Here is a 21,815-nt window from a genome sequence, read left to right as displayed (position 1 = left end):
ATTAGCCTCTTACAGTTGGTATGGCTACTTCCACCTTTTCATGTTCTGTGTGTGTGTGTGTGTGTGTGTGTGTGTGTATATACACACACACACACTAATATATATTTATTGTGACAGGGTCGGACCAGATGGCTATAGGAGAGTAATAGAAGGCAGATATATTAGCCCCAGGCTAAGTAGGTCCCTTTTCCGTGAGTAAGGTAACAGGGAAGGTTCCAGAACAATCAGGAACCTTCTGGAGACAATTAAGACAAGCTTATTAGAACACCTGCAGCCAATCAAGAAGCTGCTAGAATCAATTAAGGCAGGCTAATCAGGGCACCTGGGTTTTAAAAAGGAGCTCACTTCAGTTTGTGGTGTGCGTGTGAGGAGCTGGGAGCAAGAGGCACTAGGAGCTGAGAGTGAGAACGCGGACTGTTGGAGGACTGAGGTGTACAAGCATTATCAGACACCAGGAGGAAGGTCCTATGGGGAGGATAAAGAAGGTGTTGGGAGGAGGCCATGGGGAAGTAGCCCAGGGAGTTGTAGCTGTCACACAGCTGTTCCAGGAGGCACTCTAGACAGCTGCATTCCACAGGGCCCTGGCTGGAACCCGGAGCAGAGGGAGGGCCCAGGTTCCCCCCATATCCTCCCAACTCCTAGTCAGACACAGGAGGAATCGCCCGGGACTGTGGGTTCAGAAAAACAGCCAAGCTGAGGGCTGCCGTGAAGCTCCAAGGCGAGCCAATCCACCAATAAGCGCAAGACCCACCAAGGTAGAGCAGGAACTTTGTCACTATATATATGTCACTACTATATGTTCCATTCTATGCATCCGATGACGTGGGCTGTAGCCCATGAAAGCTTATGCTCAAATAAATTTGTTAGTCTCTACGGTGCCACAAGTACTCCTGTTCTTTTTAATTATAGCTCAGTGTTACATATGGTGTTACATACTGTATTTGCTATTGTCCTACACGTACACTCTACGTGCATTGCTTGTATATCCCTCTCCCCTTGACACGTTATGATCACCATACATCTGTATGAGAAGGACCAGAGGAGTCTCTCTTCAGAGCCAGTCAATGCTGCTTCGTAAGCCAGGTTTACACTACAGACCTATATCAGTATAATTGTATTGCTCAGGGGTCCCCTGAGTGAAGTAGTTATACCAACCTAACCCCCTGTGTAGACAGCGTATGTTGAGGGGATAGCTTCTCCCAGACATAGCTACTGCCTCTCAAGGTGGTGAATTAACTATGCTAACAGAAGCAGCTCTCCCACTGGTGTAGTAGTGTCTTCACTAAAGTGGTGCAGCTGCGCTACTGTAGCGCTGTACATGAAGACAAGCCCTTACATCAGCTAGGAGGGTTGCTCAAGGCATTCAGTTTTCCCCAGGCACAGAGTTCACCCCTTTCCCTTCATACTCCCAGTGCCAGAGATCCCAGCCTAAAATCAAACCTGGGTTTCCCACACGGCAGTGTTGAGCATTAGCTGCTACTAGACCTATTCTCTTACGCAGTGTGCTTCAGCGCCAAAAAGCGACTGTAAAAATGGTATTATGAGGGTTCATGTTCATTGTCTCAGTGATTTTCACATCAGATGTGCTCAGTTTATAAGATGATTTTCCTGACTCCCAAGTCTGCAAAGTCAGCTTGGGATCTGAGATTCAAGCTGGGTTCTTTCTAGTGAGCACCATCCCCACTAGTAGAGGTGGTGCAGGCCAAATTACACTTTCACTTACACCTGGGCAATTTAATAGCTTCAAGTTATGCCTTTGGCAATAACAACTGTGCAGGAGCATACACAGGTGTAATTTGTTGGTACTTGGTAAACAATTCCACGGAGAGTTCCCAAGGAGGAGGAGTACAACCCAGCTCATTCTCTTGAAACTACGTTAGCTGTGCAGGGCAGAAGAGTAAAACCTTATTTTTGTCACTAAAAGCCACCAGAGCTGACTAATACTTGCAGGAAACACATACAGTGAATGAGAAGGGGCCATTTTTACATATTTTTCACAGTGGAACCACACTTCAAGGGAAGAAATTTGTGCAAAGAAATGCAACTTTTCCATGCTGTAGACACCTCTTTTAGTAAGTATATTTCAGTGCATACAGCATGGCTCTCCCGCCCCACACCATTCTGGCTCACCGTAATCTGCATTTCTGATTGCATGTGCGGGTGATGGAATATCTGTTCACAGTGTAGAAGTAATCATGATATGGGACATCATGCGTCAGCACCTCTGCATCTATGCGATAAGACTGACCTTTCTGGCTCTGTTTATTCAGGGTCTACCCATAAAAAAAGAAGGGGAAAAAAGACATTTTAAATACCCTGTCTCAGTTCTCTTTCATTCAGTCTTTGGGTTCATCATGCCAGCATAACTACCACCTAAAAGCTACTGGCAGTAGGGAAAGAATCTGAAATAGTTTGAGAAAATGAGACAGGTGGAGAACTCATAATGGTCACAGATAGGGGTTGGCAACCACTGTCCTTCCCACATTGCCAAATGGGAGAAGGCTCCTAGTTAGCTCCCAGCAGGACAGGACAGTTTTAGTATGAAAGAGGAGGAGAACCACTGGTCTAGAACTCTCAGCGTGAGCCTGGGGGCGGGGGGGCAGTAACTCCTGAGTTCTAGTCCTGGCTCTGCCTCTAACTCACTGTGTGACCTCTGAATAGTCATTTCACTTCACTGTGTCTTAGTTTCCTTGTCTATAAAATAAGGCTCACACTTACTCCCGCAAGGATTGTGGGGAAGAAGTAAGGTTTACTAACCTCTCTGAAGATGAAAGGCACTATATAAGTGTTTATTAAAGATGTGGAGGGCAGCTGATCATCATCATTTAACTGCTGAGCCACATTCAAACTCCTAAACTCTGCAGTGTGGTCATTACTGTAGCAGATACTGAAGTGAGGGTTTCTCTCATTTTGGCACACATTGTGAATGCACACAGTACCTGCTTTTCTGTTGCAGTTGTGTACTTCCCAATGAGCGGATTGTTAATCATTATAGTGTAGGTGAGGGTCCTCAACTGATTGCCACTGCTGTCCATATTCCAAGGGGTCGATACAGCATCTAGTCACAAAATGTATAATTATTAACGTCCAACAATTGATAGGGAGTGGTCTCAATCCTTAACTTAGTTGAAAGTGGTTTCAGAGTGAACAGGTTAAAGGTCTGCTCCTCTCCTTCGTGAGTCCCTGTATGTTTACTATTTAACACAATGTAGAATCAGCTCATGTTACTCACTGAGGGATGCCAGAGAGCCTGATTCTCCCTTGCCTTGCACACCTTGCATCATCATTCACACCTGTCAGCAAAACACCATCACTCTGATCAGAGACCATTTCACACCAACTCTGAATAGGTGTAAACAAGGACATGAAGGTAAGGCAATGGAGAATGGGGCCTGAGTGTTTAGAGGTCAGAATTCAGAAGTGTGCTGGGGGAGGAGGGAAGGAATACTTCAACACACACTCTCTTGTCACTTTCTGCTTGTAACTCCTTCCTTGCTGTTGGACATAGAAGTTTTCCAGTGGAAAGGCCCACCTGGAACCAATCCAGATGGTTGGTAATTTACAAGAAGAGGGAAAAGTGAGAGAAGCGCTGGCCAGTATTTCTGGACTTTTATGTCCGCTAGATGCTAGAAGAGCAGAATAGACCATGGGAAAAATTAAAGAAAGGCTTTAAATAAAAAATTACACTGTGTTCTATCTGCCTAGGATGACTATAAGGTTCATTAGCATTAGTAAAAGAGATAGTTCTTGCTGATTAGCCTTAAAATCGGACACTGAAAAAATATTACTCTCTTTCGGACTTTATCTTCTGTTTCTATGATCCCAATGAATAAAATTTACTTGCCCAGAAAATTAAAGCCTGTGAATGTTATTTAGGAGTATGCAATGATTTATTCTATGTGCAAATTGCATGGACTTTACTATTATTTGAGTATAACATGATTAAAAAAACAAACAAACTATTGAGCCAATACCCTAATCAATAAAGCAGAGACTTTAAATAATTTAATATGTGATTGATTTTAATGTTGTAATATTACAGTGTACGGTGAATGTTCTACTCCGAAAAGTGAATATAAAGAGGGTATTGTTTCTGTGTTCATTGTCTCAATAACTCCAGAACAATCATGCTCAGTTTATAAATAAAAATTGTTTTTCTGACAGTCCTGCACACTCATATCTAAAAGTCAAGCTCATTTCTTTCTGACTCTTGTATAACCATTATTATTTTACAGCACCAAAAATATGCTAGGCAAAGTGCAGCACAGATAGAAAGATATGGTCCCTGCTCTAAAGAAACTAAGATTTGATATTATCTAGGACACAATGGGTGGGGTTAAAACAATAAAAAGGGTGTGGGGTGAGGACAGACACAGGTTACAGCAGTAAAATCCATGAGGTTAATCAATCTAATCTTGTACACACCTTGGTAGTTTAGTTACATCTCTTTTCATTTTGAATAAGAAAGATTATGTGAAAAAGATCCTGCCATTATTACTCCTGGCCAACCCTATTACCTTCACATTCTTCCCTCAGTTACGCTTGTGCTAGCTGTTGTCGTCAGTGAGGCAGCACAGGTGCAACTGATTAGTCCTGTCACTGGAACATAGCTAACAATTCTGATGCTGATGTAGTAAGTAGAAGAGACTCCAGCTCATTGTCCTAGAGCTGGACTTGGCAAAAAGTAGTAAAAGTGTAAATACTTATTACTTCAGTCAGAGCTTTGAGTCTTGACACACACAGAGAAGGAAAGGGCCCATCTTACGTAGTCATTTTCAAAGCAGAACCTTATCTTTAAAAGCAGGTTTAATTCCCCCTTTATGGGCAGAATCTGTTGAATTTTGGTTATTCATCTCCAACTACATTAACACTTCTCTCACCAAGATTGAGCATGCAATTTTTTCTAGCATAAATCTTTACGTGAACTGAAAGGGGAAACTATATTACCTACTATATTCCTGGTGTTGTGAAATTTCTGCACAAAATGGGAATTGGTGAAAAGCATTTCAAACATCTTGTCTGCGCTGATATTGAAAACTCTATTAATAAAGAGTCTCCCATGCAGGTCATTCTCAGGCACAGTCTCCTTGGCTGATAAGGAAATGGAGAGAGAACACGTTAAGGAAATGGATGGGCCCCATCATCTGCCCACAGTAAAAAAAGACATTTTTATGCTCGATCCTCTGTTGTGGCTCAACCAGTTACCAAACATTAATCCACACTTCTCTCCCACTCCCACAAACCTAACAGCACAGTATTTACCATTATGAGACAGCCCAGAGCTGGTCTTCCAACCAGCCCCATCCACTATCTTTTCACCAGTACTTTTCCAGGTAGAAAGCCTCAGTTGGGGACAATCAGTCCCTTTCAATAGCATCACTTACTCCTTCAATAACATGGTCCCTGTCAGGTTAAAAATCTTTCTTAAATGCATTACTAGCCCTCCAAGAACCATCTGAGGGGATTAGAACAGAAGGAACACTATGTTATTGATTTACTTGTCACTATTCACTCTAGGCCAGCTGTTTGCCTTGTATACATCACTCAACTGGACAATGAAAATAGACAAGTCACTTTCATTTTTGTTGGTAGTCAGTTTCTAGTCAGTTTGGTTTTCAGCTTGCCATACTCTTGCAGGATGCTACCATGTTTGCTGTGTAAGTGCTGCAGGAGACTACTTGTAAAAACATATATTTCATTGGCTTTTTTTTTTTTTTTTTTTGTAATTTGGGAAAAAAAAAATATTGCTCCTAACAAAAAATACCTTCCTCACCTACCATCTGTCTCTGTATGAAGGGAATGTAAGGGGGTATGCTCCCACACTGTAATCCTGGGTAGGGCACTGGTACCTGCTTTACCCTCCTCCCCCATTAACACAGAGCTGTGAGGAGATGCTTTCTCCTGCGCCTGCATCCACTCCTGCTGTCTCTATGGAGACCCAGTGCTGCTCCACTGCAGAGTTTCATTCTTTAGCTGCTGGGCTACTTGCTTTTGCCTTCACCCTCTGCTACCAGGCAGGAATGAGCTTTTGAGGTTTCAGATGTGATAGCGGGTGCGGGGGGGAGGTGTTGTTCCTCTTAAGGGAGTCTGGTGTCCTTGGCAGCTCATAATCTATTCTCAACTTCCCGTCCCCCATGCCCTCCCCCTGAGGATGCTTTCAGCCAGCTAGTATTCTAGTCCTGTATCTGTCCCATTCAAAACTTCCAGTTGCGATATGCAGACAAGTGATCCAAAACAAAAATCACCTTCATGATACCATCACATTTTCACTTCTGGGGTCCTGAATTCGAAGTTGAACATCCTATTTACATCCCAAACAGGAGACTAAAATAAGGTATACATAAACACACGCACTTCTCTTCCTGTGATATGTTCTGATTACAAAATATGCTTTTCCATTTGTAATTATAGGGTGGACCCAAAGATCAAGACTATGTTTACAGAGATGCCTAGTTAGCCAACCAATTCCGTAAAGTGATTACTCACTATGGTAAGAATTTTTCTGCGTTGAAATACATTACAAGGAGCCAGGACTTCGGGGAGTGTTTACAGCCTACACAATGACATTTACAATATTTACTCTGGGTAGAGGCCCACGTAAATGCCATCAGGGTCCAGACTTTGGGTGAGCTTTACAAGTATCATGTTAGCTCTGACAGCTTTAACATCTAACCCTAACCCACTTCTAGCCTTTTGTACTGCCTATTTACCGTCCTCATAGACAGCAAGCTTTATACAGTTTGGTATAAACATCCATTTTGAACAACTGGGTGCCAGCTGATTTACAGCGAGTCAGATACTTTATTTTATTAACATCTCCCAGAAAAAAAAACTACCTAAAATTTGTTGGTGCGTAATAACTCATACTACTTATGCTGGTTACGAACCCTCATCCTCAAATGGTCTATATCATCCTTAATTAATCACCACTAACCAGCATTTTACATTGATAGTGTCCCTTTCATAAATCTAATCATTTTTTTTGAAGAGTAAGACGTAGTTTTAGTTATTGTTTCTGCCCCCAAATCTCTGACAAATTTACTGGGTTTGTATAATTACATGTAAAAGTGTTTCTCCCCCATTGCTGTGTGAATAAACCCACACAAACCCTGTAAGACTTGCGGGCTGTATAGGGAAACGTGAAACTGATGAAGACACAAAGTACAGTCAAAGGGACAAAGTAAACAGCTATGAAAACGGAGAGAAATATTTTTACCTGCAGTCTCTCTGAACTCTTTGGAACACTTGGTGTTACAAGTAATGGTACTTTGTTGAAAAATTAAGTGTTGTCATTAATTTGAGGGATTGATAGAACATGAAGCAGAAGTCACTTTCTGTGTTAGGATTCAAACCTCATTCCTCTTTAAACACAGCTGCAGCCCTTTTTTTTGCCACAGATTTATTTTTTGTTAATGCTCATATGGAGTTGATGCCTGTGAAAATGAACTCCTGTTAAAACTGGTACAAGTTAGTAACAGTGGAAGCAGATGCTGTGCAAACATCCTCCAGGCAGTTATGCCCATATTCTTCAATATTCACTTGTAGAAGTCCCTGCTCTTCCAGCCCTGTGCAGGACCATGTAGTGATAATCTGTCAGAGGCACATACCCCCTGTGTGGACCCTAAACTCATTTTACTAACATCCTGGATCCGGCTTTGAAATAAAGATTCTACAAGTGAAAGGTTAGACTGCTAGCCTAATGTATCATTTTAGGTCCTCCAGTTTTTAAACCTGTAAGGCAAGTATATGGAGTGCAATTGCATGAATATTTTGGCCTGAACAGATTACATGAAAAAGTTATTGTATAACCAAAACCTAGCTAAACCCATCACCTCAAATGTCCTGATTCCAACTGGAGACAGCATGCCTGGTTCTCTGGTACCCTCTACTTTATGTGTTCATTCACACCAGTGCAAAGTGAATATAAAATGCTACCACTTGGACTTGGTAGTATTTGCAACACTTTGCACCAATGTAAATGACAACAGACTGTGCTGGACAACACGGAATTAGACCCATTGCATTATAAGGTTTCCTGTAAGATTTGCTGCACAAAATTAGATAAATTAAAAAAAAATAAACCACCTAATCCCTCATCTACAAATTAGATAGTTGGGAAGACACTCAAAATCTAATTCCTCTCTTTTCAAACAATGCCTCGGCTCAAATGCCTTTTAACTCCTAACAGCAGAACAAGGAACCCAAAATAATACATGCCAGACCAATGGACTCTGAAGAAGCCAAACTGACAAGAACAGGGCATACCAAACAAATGAGAAATTGATTTCCACTCCAATGGAAAAAATATATCAGCAACACTGTATACACAGAGACCTGGCAACCAGAAACAGCTGGGGTAAAGATAAGGAACCAAACAGATTTCCACTCCACTGGAAAAATATCACCAACATTGTGCACAGAGAACAGAGCCCTTGAAACAACTGGACTCAAAATCATGGTAACCTCTTCGCAGACAGGAGTGTGACAGAAGGAATGAGCACAATTATGCAGTCCAGACATGCCACATTTTAGGATTGCACTGGTTACATTAGTCATGGTTGGGCTGATCATTCACATGATGGATCTCATCTCAAAAGTGATATTAATTTAAAATTTTTTGTGCGATTTCTGAGTCAACATTGAAAGGAAAACCTTATTTTTCCACTAATAAAAAGCTTCAATTTTTTTTTTAATTTTAGATCAAATAGTTTTTAAAACTTCAAAGCTATAAGTATTTGACATTTGTATACTAAGCACATCCTGTAATATGCTTTTATTAACATTTTAAACAACATATTGAGATACACAGCTCCTGTTCCTCATGTGAATTGGCGGCTGTGATTGCAGAGCCATTGGCCATTATCTTTGAAAACTCGTGGCGAATGGGGGAAGTCCCAGATGACTGGAAAAAGGCTAATGTAGTGCCAATCTTTAAAAAAGGGAAGAAGGAGGATCCTGGGAACTACAGGCCTATCAGCCTCACCTCAGTCCCCGGAAAAATCATGGAGCAGGTCCTCAAAGAATCAATCCTGAAGCACTTACATGAGAGGAAAGTGATAGGAACAGTCAGCATGGATTCACCAAGGGAAGGTCATGCCTGACTAATCTAATCGCCTTCTATGATGAGATTACTGGTTCTGTGGATGAAGGGAGAGCAGTGGATGTATTGTTTCTTGACTTTAGCAAAGCTTTTGACACGGTCTCCCACAGTATTCTTGTCAGCAAGTTAAAGAAGTATGGGCTGGATGAATGCACTATAAGGTGGGTAGAAAGTTGGCTAGATTGTCAGGCTCAACGGGTAGTGATCAATGGCACCATGTCTAGTTGGCAGCCGGTGTCAAGTGGAGTGCCCCAGGGGTCAGTCCTGGGGCCGGTTTTGTTCAATATCTTCATAAATGATCTGGAGGATGGTGTGGATTGCACTCTCAGCAAATTTGCGGATGATACTAAACTGGGAGGAGTGGTAGATACGCTGGAGGGCAGGGATAGGATACAGAGGGACCTAGACAAATTGGAGGATTGGGCCAAAAGAAATCTGATGAGGTTCAATAAGGATACGTGCAGGGTCCTGCACTTAGGACGGAAAAACCCAATGCACAGCTACAGACTTGGGACTGAATGGCTAGGCAGCAGTTCTGCGGAAAAGGACCTAGGGGTGACAGTGGACGAGAAGCTGAATATGAGTCAGCAGTGTGCCCTTGTTGCCAAGAAGGCCAATGGCATTTTGGGATGTATAAGTAGGGGCATAGCGAACAGATCGGGGGACGTGATCGTTCCCCTCTATTCGACATTGGTGAGGCCTCATCTGGAGTACTGTGTCCAGTTTTGGGCCCCACACCACAAGAAGGATGTGGATAAATTGGAGAGAGTCCAGCGAAGGGCAGCAAAAATGATTAGGGGTCTGGAACACATGACTTATGAGGAGAGGCTGAGGAAACTGGGATTGTTTAGTCTGCAGAAGAGAAGAATGAGGGGGGATTTGATAGCTGCTTTCAACTACCTGAGAGGTGGTTCCAGAGAGGATGGTTCTAGACTATTCTCAGTGGTAGAAGAGGACAGGACAAGGAGTAATGGTCTCAAGTTGCAGTGGGGGAGGTTTAGGTTGGATATTAGGAAAAACTTTTTCACTAGGAGGGTGGTGAAACACTGGAATGCGTTACCTAGGGAGGTGGTAGAATCTCCTTCCTTAGAAGTTTTTAAGGTCAGGCTTGACAAAGCCCTGGTTGGGATGATTTAATTGGGGATTGGTCCTGCTTTGAGCAGGGGGTTGGACTAGATGACCTCCTGAGGTCCCTTCCAACCCTGATATTCTATGATTCTATGTGTACTGTGGATCTGGAAACAGGCACACCCAAACAAATGCAACTGCACTTATTTCAGTCATCCCAAATTTCAAATGTGTGATCCCACCTACCTGTGAGAAAAATCAAACATTCAGTGCACTTGCTTGGCTCTCACATCACACATTCAAACAAACACTTCTATTTTCTCTTTCATCCCAAACCGCATTTTTAAAAATGGAAATTAAATCCAAAAAAGAATACGTGTGTTTTAAGATTTTAAGCAAAGAATTCAAGACACTTACAGTTGTCTCTCTGTTGTACATAGTTAAGTAACTGAAAAGACAGGCTAGTCTATTTTCTGTGTACCATCCTAGGGTTTTTTATTGTTGCCCATCATGGTAGCATGTGGGTGCCTTCCATGTAAAATTGCTACCAAAAAGTGAAGTCCCTGGAGTCATATGCAGTCTCTGGCACTTCTCCCTTTCTGAGGTAAACACCAGTTGGGATTGGGGGTTTCATTTTTAATTAATTAGATTTTATTAATTTATTTTTTGAGCTTTGTCAGGTTTTTTGGTTACAAGGGTGTGTCAATGTTGGGCATCCGCAGGATCTGAATTCAGGACTATGGTACCACAAGTAGAAACCCATATACCTGGGCCACCAGACAGCTGTGGACGGTTAAAGCCTTTTCAGCACTAGAGAATGATAGAAAAAAAATTCCACTGGTGCTAACACTGGTAAAGCTGAATACATAAAAGAACAAACAGACCCCTAGTGTAGGCAAGACTCTGTCAGCCTCAGGTTTAGTTGATGCTGTGGTAACAAGAAAAATCCAGAAGCTGCTGGAAGAGGAAGACATGTGGTCATTCCCCACAGCACCTGCTACAACTGCATTTCCCAAAGTGTGAAGCACGACTCACACAGAATGGGCGGGCACAAAGGACTAGCCAGAGGGCGTAGATGAGGTCTAAATCAAGATGGATAGGCCTAAAATGTCACATGTTGAAGGGCAGTTGCAACTGGTTTCTGAGGAGGACTCAGCTTTCAAAAGTTTGGGAAACGCTGGGCTAGATCTCTTTCCATTTTGTGCAGTGGAACCAGAAAGTCCTGCTTTCAAGAATAAACAAAGAGCTCACCCTAGAAAAGCAGGAGGACAAGAAGCATGAATAGGAGTTTTTCTTTCTTGAACAAAAGGCCTTGAATCTACTTGAGTCTGTCAGCTTTTATTTGCTTAACATAAGAAGTCAAATAGTCTCAACTAGTCTTTAAAGTTACCATTAAGATAGAGCCTATCTTTGTTGCGGCTCTTTTAATGTTGGGTAAATTTTCTGCCCAGCTGGGTGAATAGGACAAAGAGTCAATTGATTACATTATAAGTGTCTTCAAAATGGGGAAAGAAAAAAAAAGAGAGAGAGAGAGAGAGAGAGAGAGAGAGAGAGAGACTATAAAAACCTAAGGCTCTAGGACAAACAGAAAAACTGCAGAAGGACACTAAAATGATAAAGCCTGCAACTTTCTACTGCTATAGGCAATATATCTGTGATGGAGAAATGCATGTAAATTATTTATATAGCACACAAACTATAAAGGGGGTAAGTTATTACACAACACCATGTAAGATTTGTATACGTGTAATGCAGATTCATAGTGCTGAACATGCTCTTTTGGGGAGTTGAATATTCATGTTACTCTGAAACAGAAAGCCAAGTCATAGTCACAAACATTTTGTAAAGTTTCTTTCCTCTTTGTTCCCATTTCTTTCTTAAATATTCGTTATATGCTTTGAAGATGAAAAGCCTTCAAGAGGAAACATGGTCTAATAGTAAGAATAATGGACTAGGAGTCAGGTGATCTGGGTTATGTTCCTGACACTGTCACAGATACATTGTGTGATCTTGGACAAATCTCTCCCTGCTCTCTGACTCAGCTCCTCTCTCCTCCCTCCCAACCCCCATCTGTACAATTGAGATAATTACTAGAATTAGATGGAAAATAGGCATTGTTCTCTGTGAAAATCAGAGAGAAAAATCCCCGTGTGAAAATGTTCCCATTGGAAAAGTTTCAAAAATGTGGGGAAACCCTTTCCCTCCCACAGGCTCTCTTATTGTTTTCCAACTGGGAAAAGCTGGAAAAGTCAAAGAGTGGAGAAATGCCCACAATTTCAAAACTAAAACTTTCAAAATTGCATGGTTTCCCCCCCCCCATGTTTGTCATTTCAAAACCATTTTGGAAAATGAATTTCTGTAAAAAGATATAGCTTTTAACAAAACCTTATTTTCTGACAAAACCACGTTTTGTCAGAAAATGTTCAAGCAGCTCTGACATGTAACCCCCTCCCGGGGAACTGTAGAGTACTTTGAGATCCAGACTACAGTCATGTTACGGATCTCAGTTGGATTTCTAAATGAGCAGCTATTTACCTTCTTCCTCACTATCTGAGGCACTGCTCTTCTCCAGAAGATTCTCATTATCGATTGGCTCCAGGGACTGTGCTGGGAGCCTGCGTCTCTCTAGCTTAAATGGTTTCTTTTCTGAAGGCAACAGAAGGCTCCTCTTGTCCTGTTTCTCATTTTGGGATTCCTCCTGCTCAGACCCCTATGGGAAGAGCGGTCAGCAAATGGTATAATTGACTATAATAACCTTCATAAACACTTTATATACAAGCTTAGTTTAAAAAAAAGTTACAATTGACAAGTGTAAACAAGCTGGCTGTCCAAATTCTATTTACCACTTACCTGGCGCAAGTACTGCCCCTAATACTGGGCTGTGAAATTCCTTCTCTGTATCCAGCCTCCCTCATCTATTTATATGGCTCCAAGGCAGATTCTGCCAAATGGAAGCTTGCAGCTGAAATCAGTTCCTAGTCACTATTCCTGTGAAGGTAACCTTTCAAGAGTGAAATGATGCAGCACCATTTGAGACACTCAGAGGTGTGAATTATCCCCATCAATCCTATTGACTGACTGACTCATAATGACTTAACTCTGAAACCCAACTATGACACTTGTGGGGCCAGACTATTATAGAAATTCAGGCAAGCAACTGCACACCTAATGAAATTCAATAAAGACAAATGCAAGGTATTACACTTAGAAAGGAGGGCGGGGAATCAAATACACAGCTACAAGACGGGAAATAACTGCCTAAGCAGTAGTATTGCAGGAAAGGATGCAGGGGTTATAGTGGATCACAAATTAAATATGAGTTAACGTGATCCAGTTTCCAAAAAGGCTAATATCTGGAGAGTATTAACACAAGTGTCATATGTAAGACACGGGAGTTTACTGTCATGCTCATGTGAAGCCTCAGTTGAAGTATTGTGTCCAGGACTGTGATCAATTGTTCTCCATGTCCACTGAAGGTAGGACAAGAAGTATTGTACTCAATCTGTGGCAAGGAAGATTTAGGTTACACATTAGGGAAATCCTTCTAACTATAAGGATAGCTGAGTTCTGGAATAGGATTCCAAGGGAGGTTGTGGAATCCCTGTCATTGGAGGTTTAAGAACAGGTTAGACAAATACCTATCAGGGATGATCCTGCCTCAGTGCAAGGGACTGGGCTAGATGACCTCTTGAGGTGCCTTCCAGCCCTACATTTCTATGGTTCTATCATTCTAATTTGCATATATTTATTGAGATTGAGCATGCAAATCTGCTAACTACAAGTAACACAGCCAAAGAAAGGGCAGGGATGGTGGTCCTCCTAAAGGTTTAGTTCCTATATAAGAGCCATATTCTATCCTCAGTCTCTGTGCAAACTTCTTGTTGTCTTCAGTAGGACATTGGTTGTGGATCAAGAGCAGTATGTGGCCCCAAACTTCGTAGCTCTGATGTGTGCAGCATAATGCGATCAAACTGTCTTCCTAAATGATTTTAACTCATCTGCCTTACCACCATGTTGGAAGACTAATTCAGTGCTGATTCACAAGGAAGAGCTCCATCTACATGAATAATCATCACCACTTTCTGTAGCGCTCGTGTGTTCCTTGGAAGTCTGTTATCAAAATGTAGACCTGACCTTACATAGCTTGGGTGATTGAGAGATTCAAAGTACAAAGCTGGACAGCTGAAGGGCATAAAAGCCAGCACTGAATTTGTGACTTCAATATAAAGAGGCAAGGTATTTTCTATGCCAAAATAAAGGGAAGATTGAATTACGGAAGCAAATTAATCAGATACTGGTATTGAATCGGAAGCAATTCGTGAATTCCATGCAACACACTGGAGTGCAAAGGAAGAAGTAGGACAATGGGAAGGGGAAAGAATAATTCACTGCATCAGTATTTCAGCATCAAGGTTCTCCAGTCTGGGTGAGGAGATGGATGAAGCAGCCACCTGTGGCAAGCACTTTTTGTACAGACAAAGGTCCCATCCATCTTTCCACACCTGATACAGATCCAAGGAATTCTTATTCTGATGGCATTTTGAGAGAGACCATGGATTTGAAGACAACAGGGGAGTTTAAACCACCCTGCATGGGCTTAACCCAAGGCAATGGGTGAAGCATGACACTTCTGAGAAGAAGACCATTCCCAAGACATACTGGCCCATCAGAAATTTTTTTTATGCATGCATGACATATACATTCTAAACCCAGATTTCTTGTACCTTCCAGCCATTAGACAAGGGCTAAAGAGAAATATTAACTTTTTTTAAAAAAAATTAAACTGCTACTAAAATCAAAAAGCGGTAGGAGGCACATACGTAGTCTAGTGGTTCCACGAGTCCTCAGGAGAAGCTGGAAATGTACAGTGAGGGAGGAGGTGTCGTACATCTCTTTGAAACCCCAAATTTGGCACCAAGCTTGGCAAACCTCCTCCTAAGACTTGCTCAGTGCTACTAGTGCCTAGTCAAGTCCAAGAATGGGGATCAGTGCATGCAATTTTTGTCAAGGAGAACAGCACCATATGTCTTGATGGCTGTGCACCAATTTCTGGCGTCAGGGAAAATTCGGCAACCGACTGGTATATACTGTTAGGTGCACTGTGCTTTAAAAGAAAACCATGACTGATGGTGCACACAAAGGCTGCACACTTTTTTTTTTTAAAAAAAAAGAGAGAATTAATAAAAACAAATTCCTAGTTTGTCAAGCAAAAGCTAAAACATTAACTGTGGGATACAAAAGCCCTTGAAATGTTCTTGAGATAACATTATATCAACTCCAAGAGTATCAAAATGTACCACAAAAAGGTTAATCATAGCAAAACTGAAGACAGATTTGAATGCAGAGATGGCTGTTCAAGATCCTAGCAAGTCCTGTTTGCAGGAGTCTGACACTGCCCTCCCGCCCCCCAAAAAATCAAGTGGGATTTGTCATAAATATTTATGAAGTTGCAATACTCTTCATTCTTCCTTTATTCTTTTGCAACAGGGCTTACAAGAACCAGGCTATACTTTCCGCACCACTCTCACTGTCAGGATCAAGGAGCAGTCATGCTGTATACTGATGGCCTATTTCCTTATGGCTACTGAAATATTTATTATTGAATAAACTCAAATCATTGTGACTGTTTGCAGGATGCATGTAGGATTCAGAAGACATGCGTTGGATGGATTTATTAATGTAACTGGAAATACCACTTGGAATAATAACGGAAGCAAAAACACTCCATTCAAAAGCACAACCTGGCAGATATTTGCTGTATTTAAACAGCATTAAAGATGGCCTACAAAGGGGGGGAAACTCTGTGCATTTCCCTTGTTTTTCTTCTTTTGGAAGAATAAATAAGGCATGACATATTTTTCCTCCTCCCTCAAGTTACTGGGCTCAATACAAGGGTAACTGGGAGAAATTCTTCAGTCTGAGTTATGCTGGAGGCCAGCCTTGATGGACCCCCCACAGAGGACCCTTCTGTTCTTAACATCTATGAAAACTATCATGATTGTCAAGCATCTTGTCTTTCTGAGATCTCCATGGATGACTAAAATGTGTAACAGGAACTAAAATACACACCATAAATATGATATTACATTAGTTCCTATGATGTCAAAACCCTACTAGTTCTCCAGAAGTAGACAAGATCTGAATTTCTCATGTGAAAAAAAAAGACAAATCCTTTAGGCCTTTATCTTTTTAATTTTCTTTTGGAAAAAGATTCCGTCCCCCTTTATACATCAAAAAGCAGCAAAAAGGGAATGAGTCAGTTTTTCCCCTTTTGCAGGTCACCTCTAAACTACATAATGAGTTTTCACAGCTTTATTCAGACATCTTATGGCAGCAATACTTCAATAACTATTGAAACCCTCTATTCCTTCTGTAATCCTGAAATATTTGCATTCTGTCGCTCAATTACTCTAGCAAAGACCACACAAAATGTATACCTAAATGTAACAGTCATACATATTGTAAGTTATACAATAATAAAATCCCCCAGATTAATCTCTCTCAAACTTCAATGCGCTCAGATGCTAAGAAATATACTTCAACAAATTGAGCCTGTACATAGGATTGGAGCCTATATTCATCAAAATGGCATTACTGGGTGAGATTTTCAAAGGCACTTTCATTGTTACAGGATTAGCTCTAATTTTTTCCCGTTAGGTCTCCCTTGAGCACATACATGCTTGACAGCACATACATGATACCTCCACTCCTCTCAGGGTGGAATCCCACGTTTCTCCCACCCACAAACCAGGTCCCTAGGCTACAGTACCTGTTCACCATAGATGGTTTGTCAGCAGGCCCAAAAGCATTTAGCAGTGTAAGAGACTTCCCTTTGCGAGCTGTGACCAGTATAATGCAGTGACTCAGAATAGTTTCTTTCAAAGTATTACTTATCCATAGGAACATAGCATTCTGAGAAAAGGGATAAAACTACAAAGCCTATACACACCTTGTCTTACCTAAAGCCACTATAGGTCTAACTTATCCCACACACTCCAATCTCTAGGAATGAAGTGTCAGTCTGTTCCCCCAGTACTCCCATCTTCCCTCTAAAATCAGTTCTTTTAACAAACCCCTACATCTAGAACAATTACGAGGAAGTGTGAGGAGATTCTAATCTGGAACAAAAGCATCAGGCGAGCGGGTCTGAACACAGAAATGGAAAAAAGACAATAAGAGGTTTTATGGAGTCCTTTTCATTTGTAGATCTTAAAGAGCTCTATAAAGATGGATAAATAGAATTATCCTCTTTGTACAGATAGAGAGACTGAAGCACAAAGAGTTGCAGTGACTTGTCCAAAGTCACATGGTGAATCAATGGCTGAACAGGGAATGGGACACCAGGAGCTCCCCACTCCCGACCAAGTTCCCTACCCACTTGACCACACTGCCAATAAATAATAAAAATAATAAAATAATAATAATAATGTATTCTTTAAGTAAAAGAAAATTCAAAACTGATCAGAACTATAAACAATCCATTTCATGTAAATGCTAGCAGCCAGCAGGCAAAGTCTTAAAACTCTGAAAGATGAATAACTGACCTTGACCCATTCACCTCCAGATGCTAAATCTTCTAAACTGTTCTCATCTTCACATCCTTCATAGGTAGGAGGAGTAATCCTTACATACATACATACACACACACATACACACTTAAGGATGTATGATCTACACATTTGTATTTGTTAAGTAAGCAAGAGAGGCTGTCTAAATACTTACTCCTGTCAGTGTGTTTCCATGGAATGGCTCTGCCTCTACTATCTGAATGATGGGTTCATGAATTTCACAGATTGCTTTGGGTAATTTTTCATCTCTGTCTCCAGAATCATCACAAATGCTGGATCTGTCCAAAGCAAAAAGATAATAAAGACAGCGTTAATTTAATTTCTTAGCATTTATGGCACCAAACTCATACTTTTGGAGATTTATTCAATTTAAAAACATACACTACAAACCGTTAATTGAATTGCCACATAAGACTCCCAGCTCAGTCATCCTACATCCAGTTCATTAACCCATCAAACTACCCTGTCCCCAAGTGCCTGTGAGAAAACCCTGGCTTAGCACTGTGTCTGGAAAGTTAATAAATCAAGGTTATGGTGAACTGAGGGAGAAAGCTAATGTTGTGGATGGTAGGGAGATAAAAGTATCTTAGGCCTCAAATGGAAAAGTTTTGTCCTTTTAATGATTATTATAATAGGCATTTTTCTTACACCCATCCCTCTAGCATCCTATGTCAAAATATTTTGAAGATTATACTATGAAACATTTTTAAAAAACAGGCGGGGGCTTTTTTTGGGATATACACATTTCCTCAACATCTTCATTCAAAACACAACAGCACTAAGTGTTAGTGCATTCACTAATTTTTGTTCACTTTTATAAGACGTTACCATCTAAGGGCGTGTAGACAATTAAGACCACATTGTTTAAAGAGTAAAGCTGAAAATTAACAATTTTGCTCAAGGTCATTTGAAGGAGTCAAAGAAACTGTAACAGAACCAGAAAGAGACATTGATAAATCCACTTTCATTGGCCAAAAAAAAAAAAAAAAAGAATTAAACTGTAAAACGGTGAAAAATAAAGCAGCAGTTTTAAGTGTTTCAATTTTAATAATCTAAGACAGAGGGTCTCAACCTGGGGTTCATGAAAAGGTAGCAGAGGGTCATAATCACTCAGCAATATCCATACTACTTACTAGGATGATGGGCCTGACTAGATTCTATCATGGGGAAGATTGAGAATCCCCAATCTAAAGTGGCGTTAGTAATACAAGTATGGGATTTTTTAAAAATATTACACACAATTCCTAGATTCCTTTACCTGAACAGAACCAGGAAAAGCCAGGGAAACACAAGCTTCCTCATACTTCTCTGCACTAAGGGGTCTCAATTCTGCTCAACCTACAACAGAGTGAAGGCAATCAAGTCTTTATGCCTAGTCAGTACTTTAACCCCTTTGCTAAGGCTACTAAAAAGCGTACAGATTAGTGTCAGTAATGGAGGCAATTTTGAAGGAGGATTTTAAGACAGAGTTGTAGAAACAGTGTTCTATTTCCATAAAAGATAAGTATCCGTAGTATCTTCTTACCTAGACTGTCCATTGTCTTCAGAGGATGAGTAAAAGCTCTCCATCTCCTCACTGTTCAGGCCCAGCTCAGAGCCATAGCTCTGTTGTACCAGTTGCCAGAACTCCTGTTTGGTCAGTCTCTGAAAAGAGAAAGCACATTGTTGGTCAAAAGCTGCAGTGAAGAGCTGCTACTTCTACCTGTTCACAAACAGATTATTTTACCCTCGATATATCTGGATCCATCCCTGTTATTGTCTAAGAAAGCTTTCTTTCTAAGAAACAGCACACATTTCAGGCCCCACTGCAGTTGGTAACCCTCCTTAGAAACATAAAGGAGACTCTCATCTTCCATTTTTAAATAGCTAAACTTCTAGCCAAAATGGATTTGATAACATAACCCAATCTAAACTGAGCACTAGAGCTGAAAACTTCTGACTGGTTTTTCCTTAATATCACAGGCTACTCCCATTCTCCCCTCCACCTCCAACTCCAAACAGCTGCCCAGAGCTGACCTTTGGAGCTCGTGAAAACTATAAAGTCACAGTCCTTTGACTTGAGCCGCATCATTCAGGCTGCCACTGATGACAGTGGGGTATCACAAATTCCTTCCCAGCCAAATTGCCTACAACTCAGTTGGCTTCTTTGCTGAATAACCCATGTGACCTTTGGTCACAAGGAAGGACAGTTCAGCACTTTGAGAGGTGGAATGGTAGGGTGACCAGATGTCCCGATTTTATAGGGACAGTCCCGATTTTGGGGTCTTTCTCTTATATAGGCTCCTATTATCCCCCACCCCCTGTCCCGATTTTTCACACTTGCTGTCTGGTCACCCTATGGAATGGTCTAGTCAGTGACTGAGCACAAGGGACTGCGACATTCAAATCCGAGCTCTAAACAGACTACCTTGGTGGCCTTTAATCTCTCCATGCCTCAGTTTCCCCATCTGCAAAATGAGGATGATCACACTTACCAACCTCACAGGAGAGATGTGAGGAGTAAGCAGTCAATGCCTAGGAAGCACTATAGTACACAAACCATACAGCTTATTTGGACAACTATCCCTTTTAAATTCATATTTTACACACACACACACAGAGTTGTATTAGTTCTATTAGACTGCCTACATTGAACTGGGCACTCTAGAGAACACAAAGCAGGCAAGCTGCCTTCCCTAATTTGCTTACAGTCTCGGAGCTACTACTGTTATTTGTTGTTTTGAGTCAAGTAAGGCCTACAGGTCCCAATCAGGCTCTAAGCCTTCTTGTATGAGGCACTGTGAAAACACAGCGTAGGAGACAGTCCCTTCAAAGAGTTTACAGTCTAATCTAATACAAATTGCCAACAATAAAATCAGACACGTGTCACTTTATGAAGGATTATTAGCACAGGTTAGGGTAGCAGATCCACTGGATCGGCACACTTTCACTGTACTAAATGAGTATAACGTTATTTGTTTCTAGTAATAGCTTTGAGGATGCACAGAGAAAAGCTTGTTTGAAGAAGTGATTTGAAAATCCCCAAATCCTTAAACTGCTTCTGGGCATAGAGGTGTGACCACTGTGAACACAAAGGTGGCAGAAAATGGTTTCATAAGTCTGTCCATACATACAAAAGCTCTCTCTAGCCACTCCCTTACTCTCACTCATCCCTATGCCTTCCTACCATGTTGCCCCCATATGCCTGAAATGCTTCTTTGTGCCAGTGCAATAAAACACATCCCTCCTCTTTCAACTAGCTCCTCAAAGCACACTACACTGTGCATCCTCAGTCTCTATTGTTTATAAATATTTATTTCTGGTAGCATCCACAACGCACTGGGACTGAGCCCCATAATCTGGTGCTGGTAATCGGTCAAAGACAAAGTAATACTTGTGCAAACTACTGATAACAAATCACACTGTATTTGATCCTGAGCACTTCAGGGCAAGAACTGTCCCTCTAATATGTTTGTACAGCACCTAGCACTGTAGGGCTCTGTGCCTGAGTCTCTAGGTGACACCGCAATCCAAATAAATACTACTTAGAATACAAACACAGATCAGGACGGGCACCTTGGGTAAATTTTTCAGAAGTGCTTAAGTGACATTCAGAATTACCATGATCTTAATTCGGTGTAGCTTCATTCACTTCCAAAGTGACTTAAACTGAACTCAACGAAGGTCGCTAATTCTGAATAAAAAAGTGTCTGAACAGGGGTTTAATGCAATTGAATTAATCCACTTTAATTCACACTTCCAGTTAACTCAAATTAACTTTCCTCAGTGTGCCTGTGTAGTCAAACCCCTCATCACATTTGTCAAAAGGGATTTAGGAGATGAAATCTCATTGTCTGATTTACAAAAAGAAAAGGAGTACTTGTGGCACCTTTTGCGAATACAGACTAACACGGCTGTTACTCTGAAAATTGTCTGATTTAGGTGCCTAAGTCACTTTTGAACATTGTATCCTGTCTCCCCCATGCTCTGTAAAGACCCCATATACCGTTAGCATTCAGCTACATATAAATTATATGCATACAACATTTTGAAAAGTAAAGTAATATAAAACAGTTTAAAATGCAACTAATGTAGTAATG

General features: G+C 41.1%; 1 protein-coding gene across 4 annotated transcripts in view; it reads right to left on the bottom strand.

Moving 5' to 3' along the window:
• GRAMD1C (GRAM domain containing 1C) overlaps positions 1 to 21,815 on the bottom strand; it is an 83,597-nt gene that overhangs the window by 15,602 nt on the left and 46,180 nt on the right. For 3 of the 4 annotated variants that reach the window (XM_073308639.1, XM_073308647.1, XM_073308656.1), the window contains 6 exons: positions 19,262 to 19,380; positions 17,891 to 18,014; positions 12,704 to 12,878; positions 4,948 to 5,091; positions 2,940 to 3,058; positions 2,131 to 2,273 (listed from right to left, as the gene is read on the bottom strand). In XM_073308639.1, the coding sequence (XP_073164740.1) occupies positions 2,131 to 2,273; positions 2,940 to 3,058; positions 4,948 to 5,091; positions 12,704 to 12,878; positions 17,891 to 18,014; positions 19,262 to 19,380 (824 nt within the window). The remainder of the gene's footprint in view (positions 1 to 2,130; positions 2,274 to 2,939; positions 3,059 to 4,947; positions 5,092 to 12,703; positions 12,879 to 17,890; positions 18,015 to 19,261; positions 19,381 to 21,815) is intronic. The other variant, XM_073308648.1, reaches the window with a different exon arrangement.

Source organism: Lepidochelys kempii, chromosome 1, assembly GCF_965140265.1.
Source record: "Lepidochelys kempii isolate rLepKem1 chromosome 1, rLepKem1.hap2, whole genome shotgun sequence".
Taxonomy (NCBI): domain Eukaryota; kingdom Metazoa; phylum Chordata; order Testudines; family Cheloniidae; genus Lepidochelys; species Lepidochelys kempii.
The sequence above is the reverse complement of the archived record's forward strand: the minus strand, read 5'-3'. Positions and strand labels throughout refer to the sequence as shown.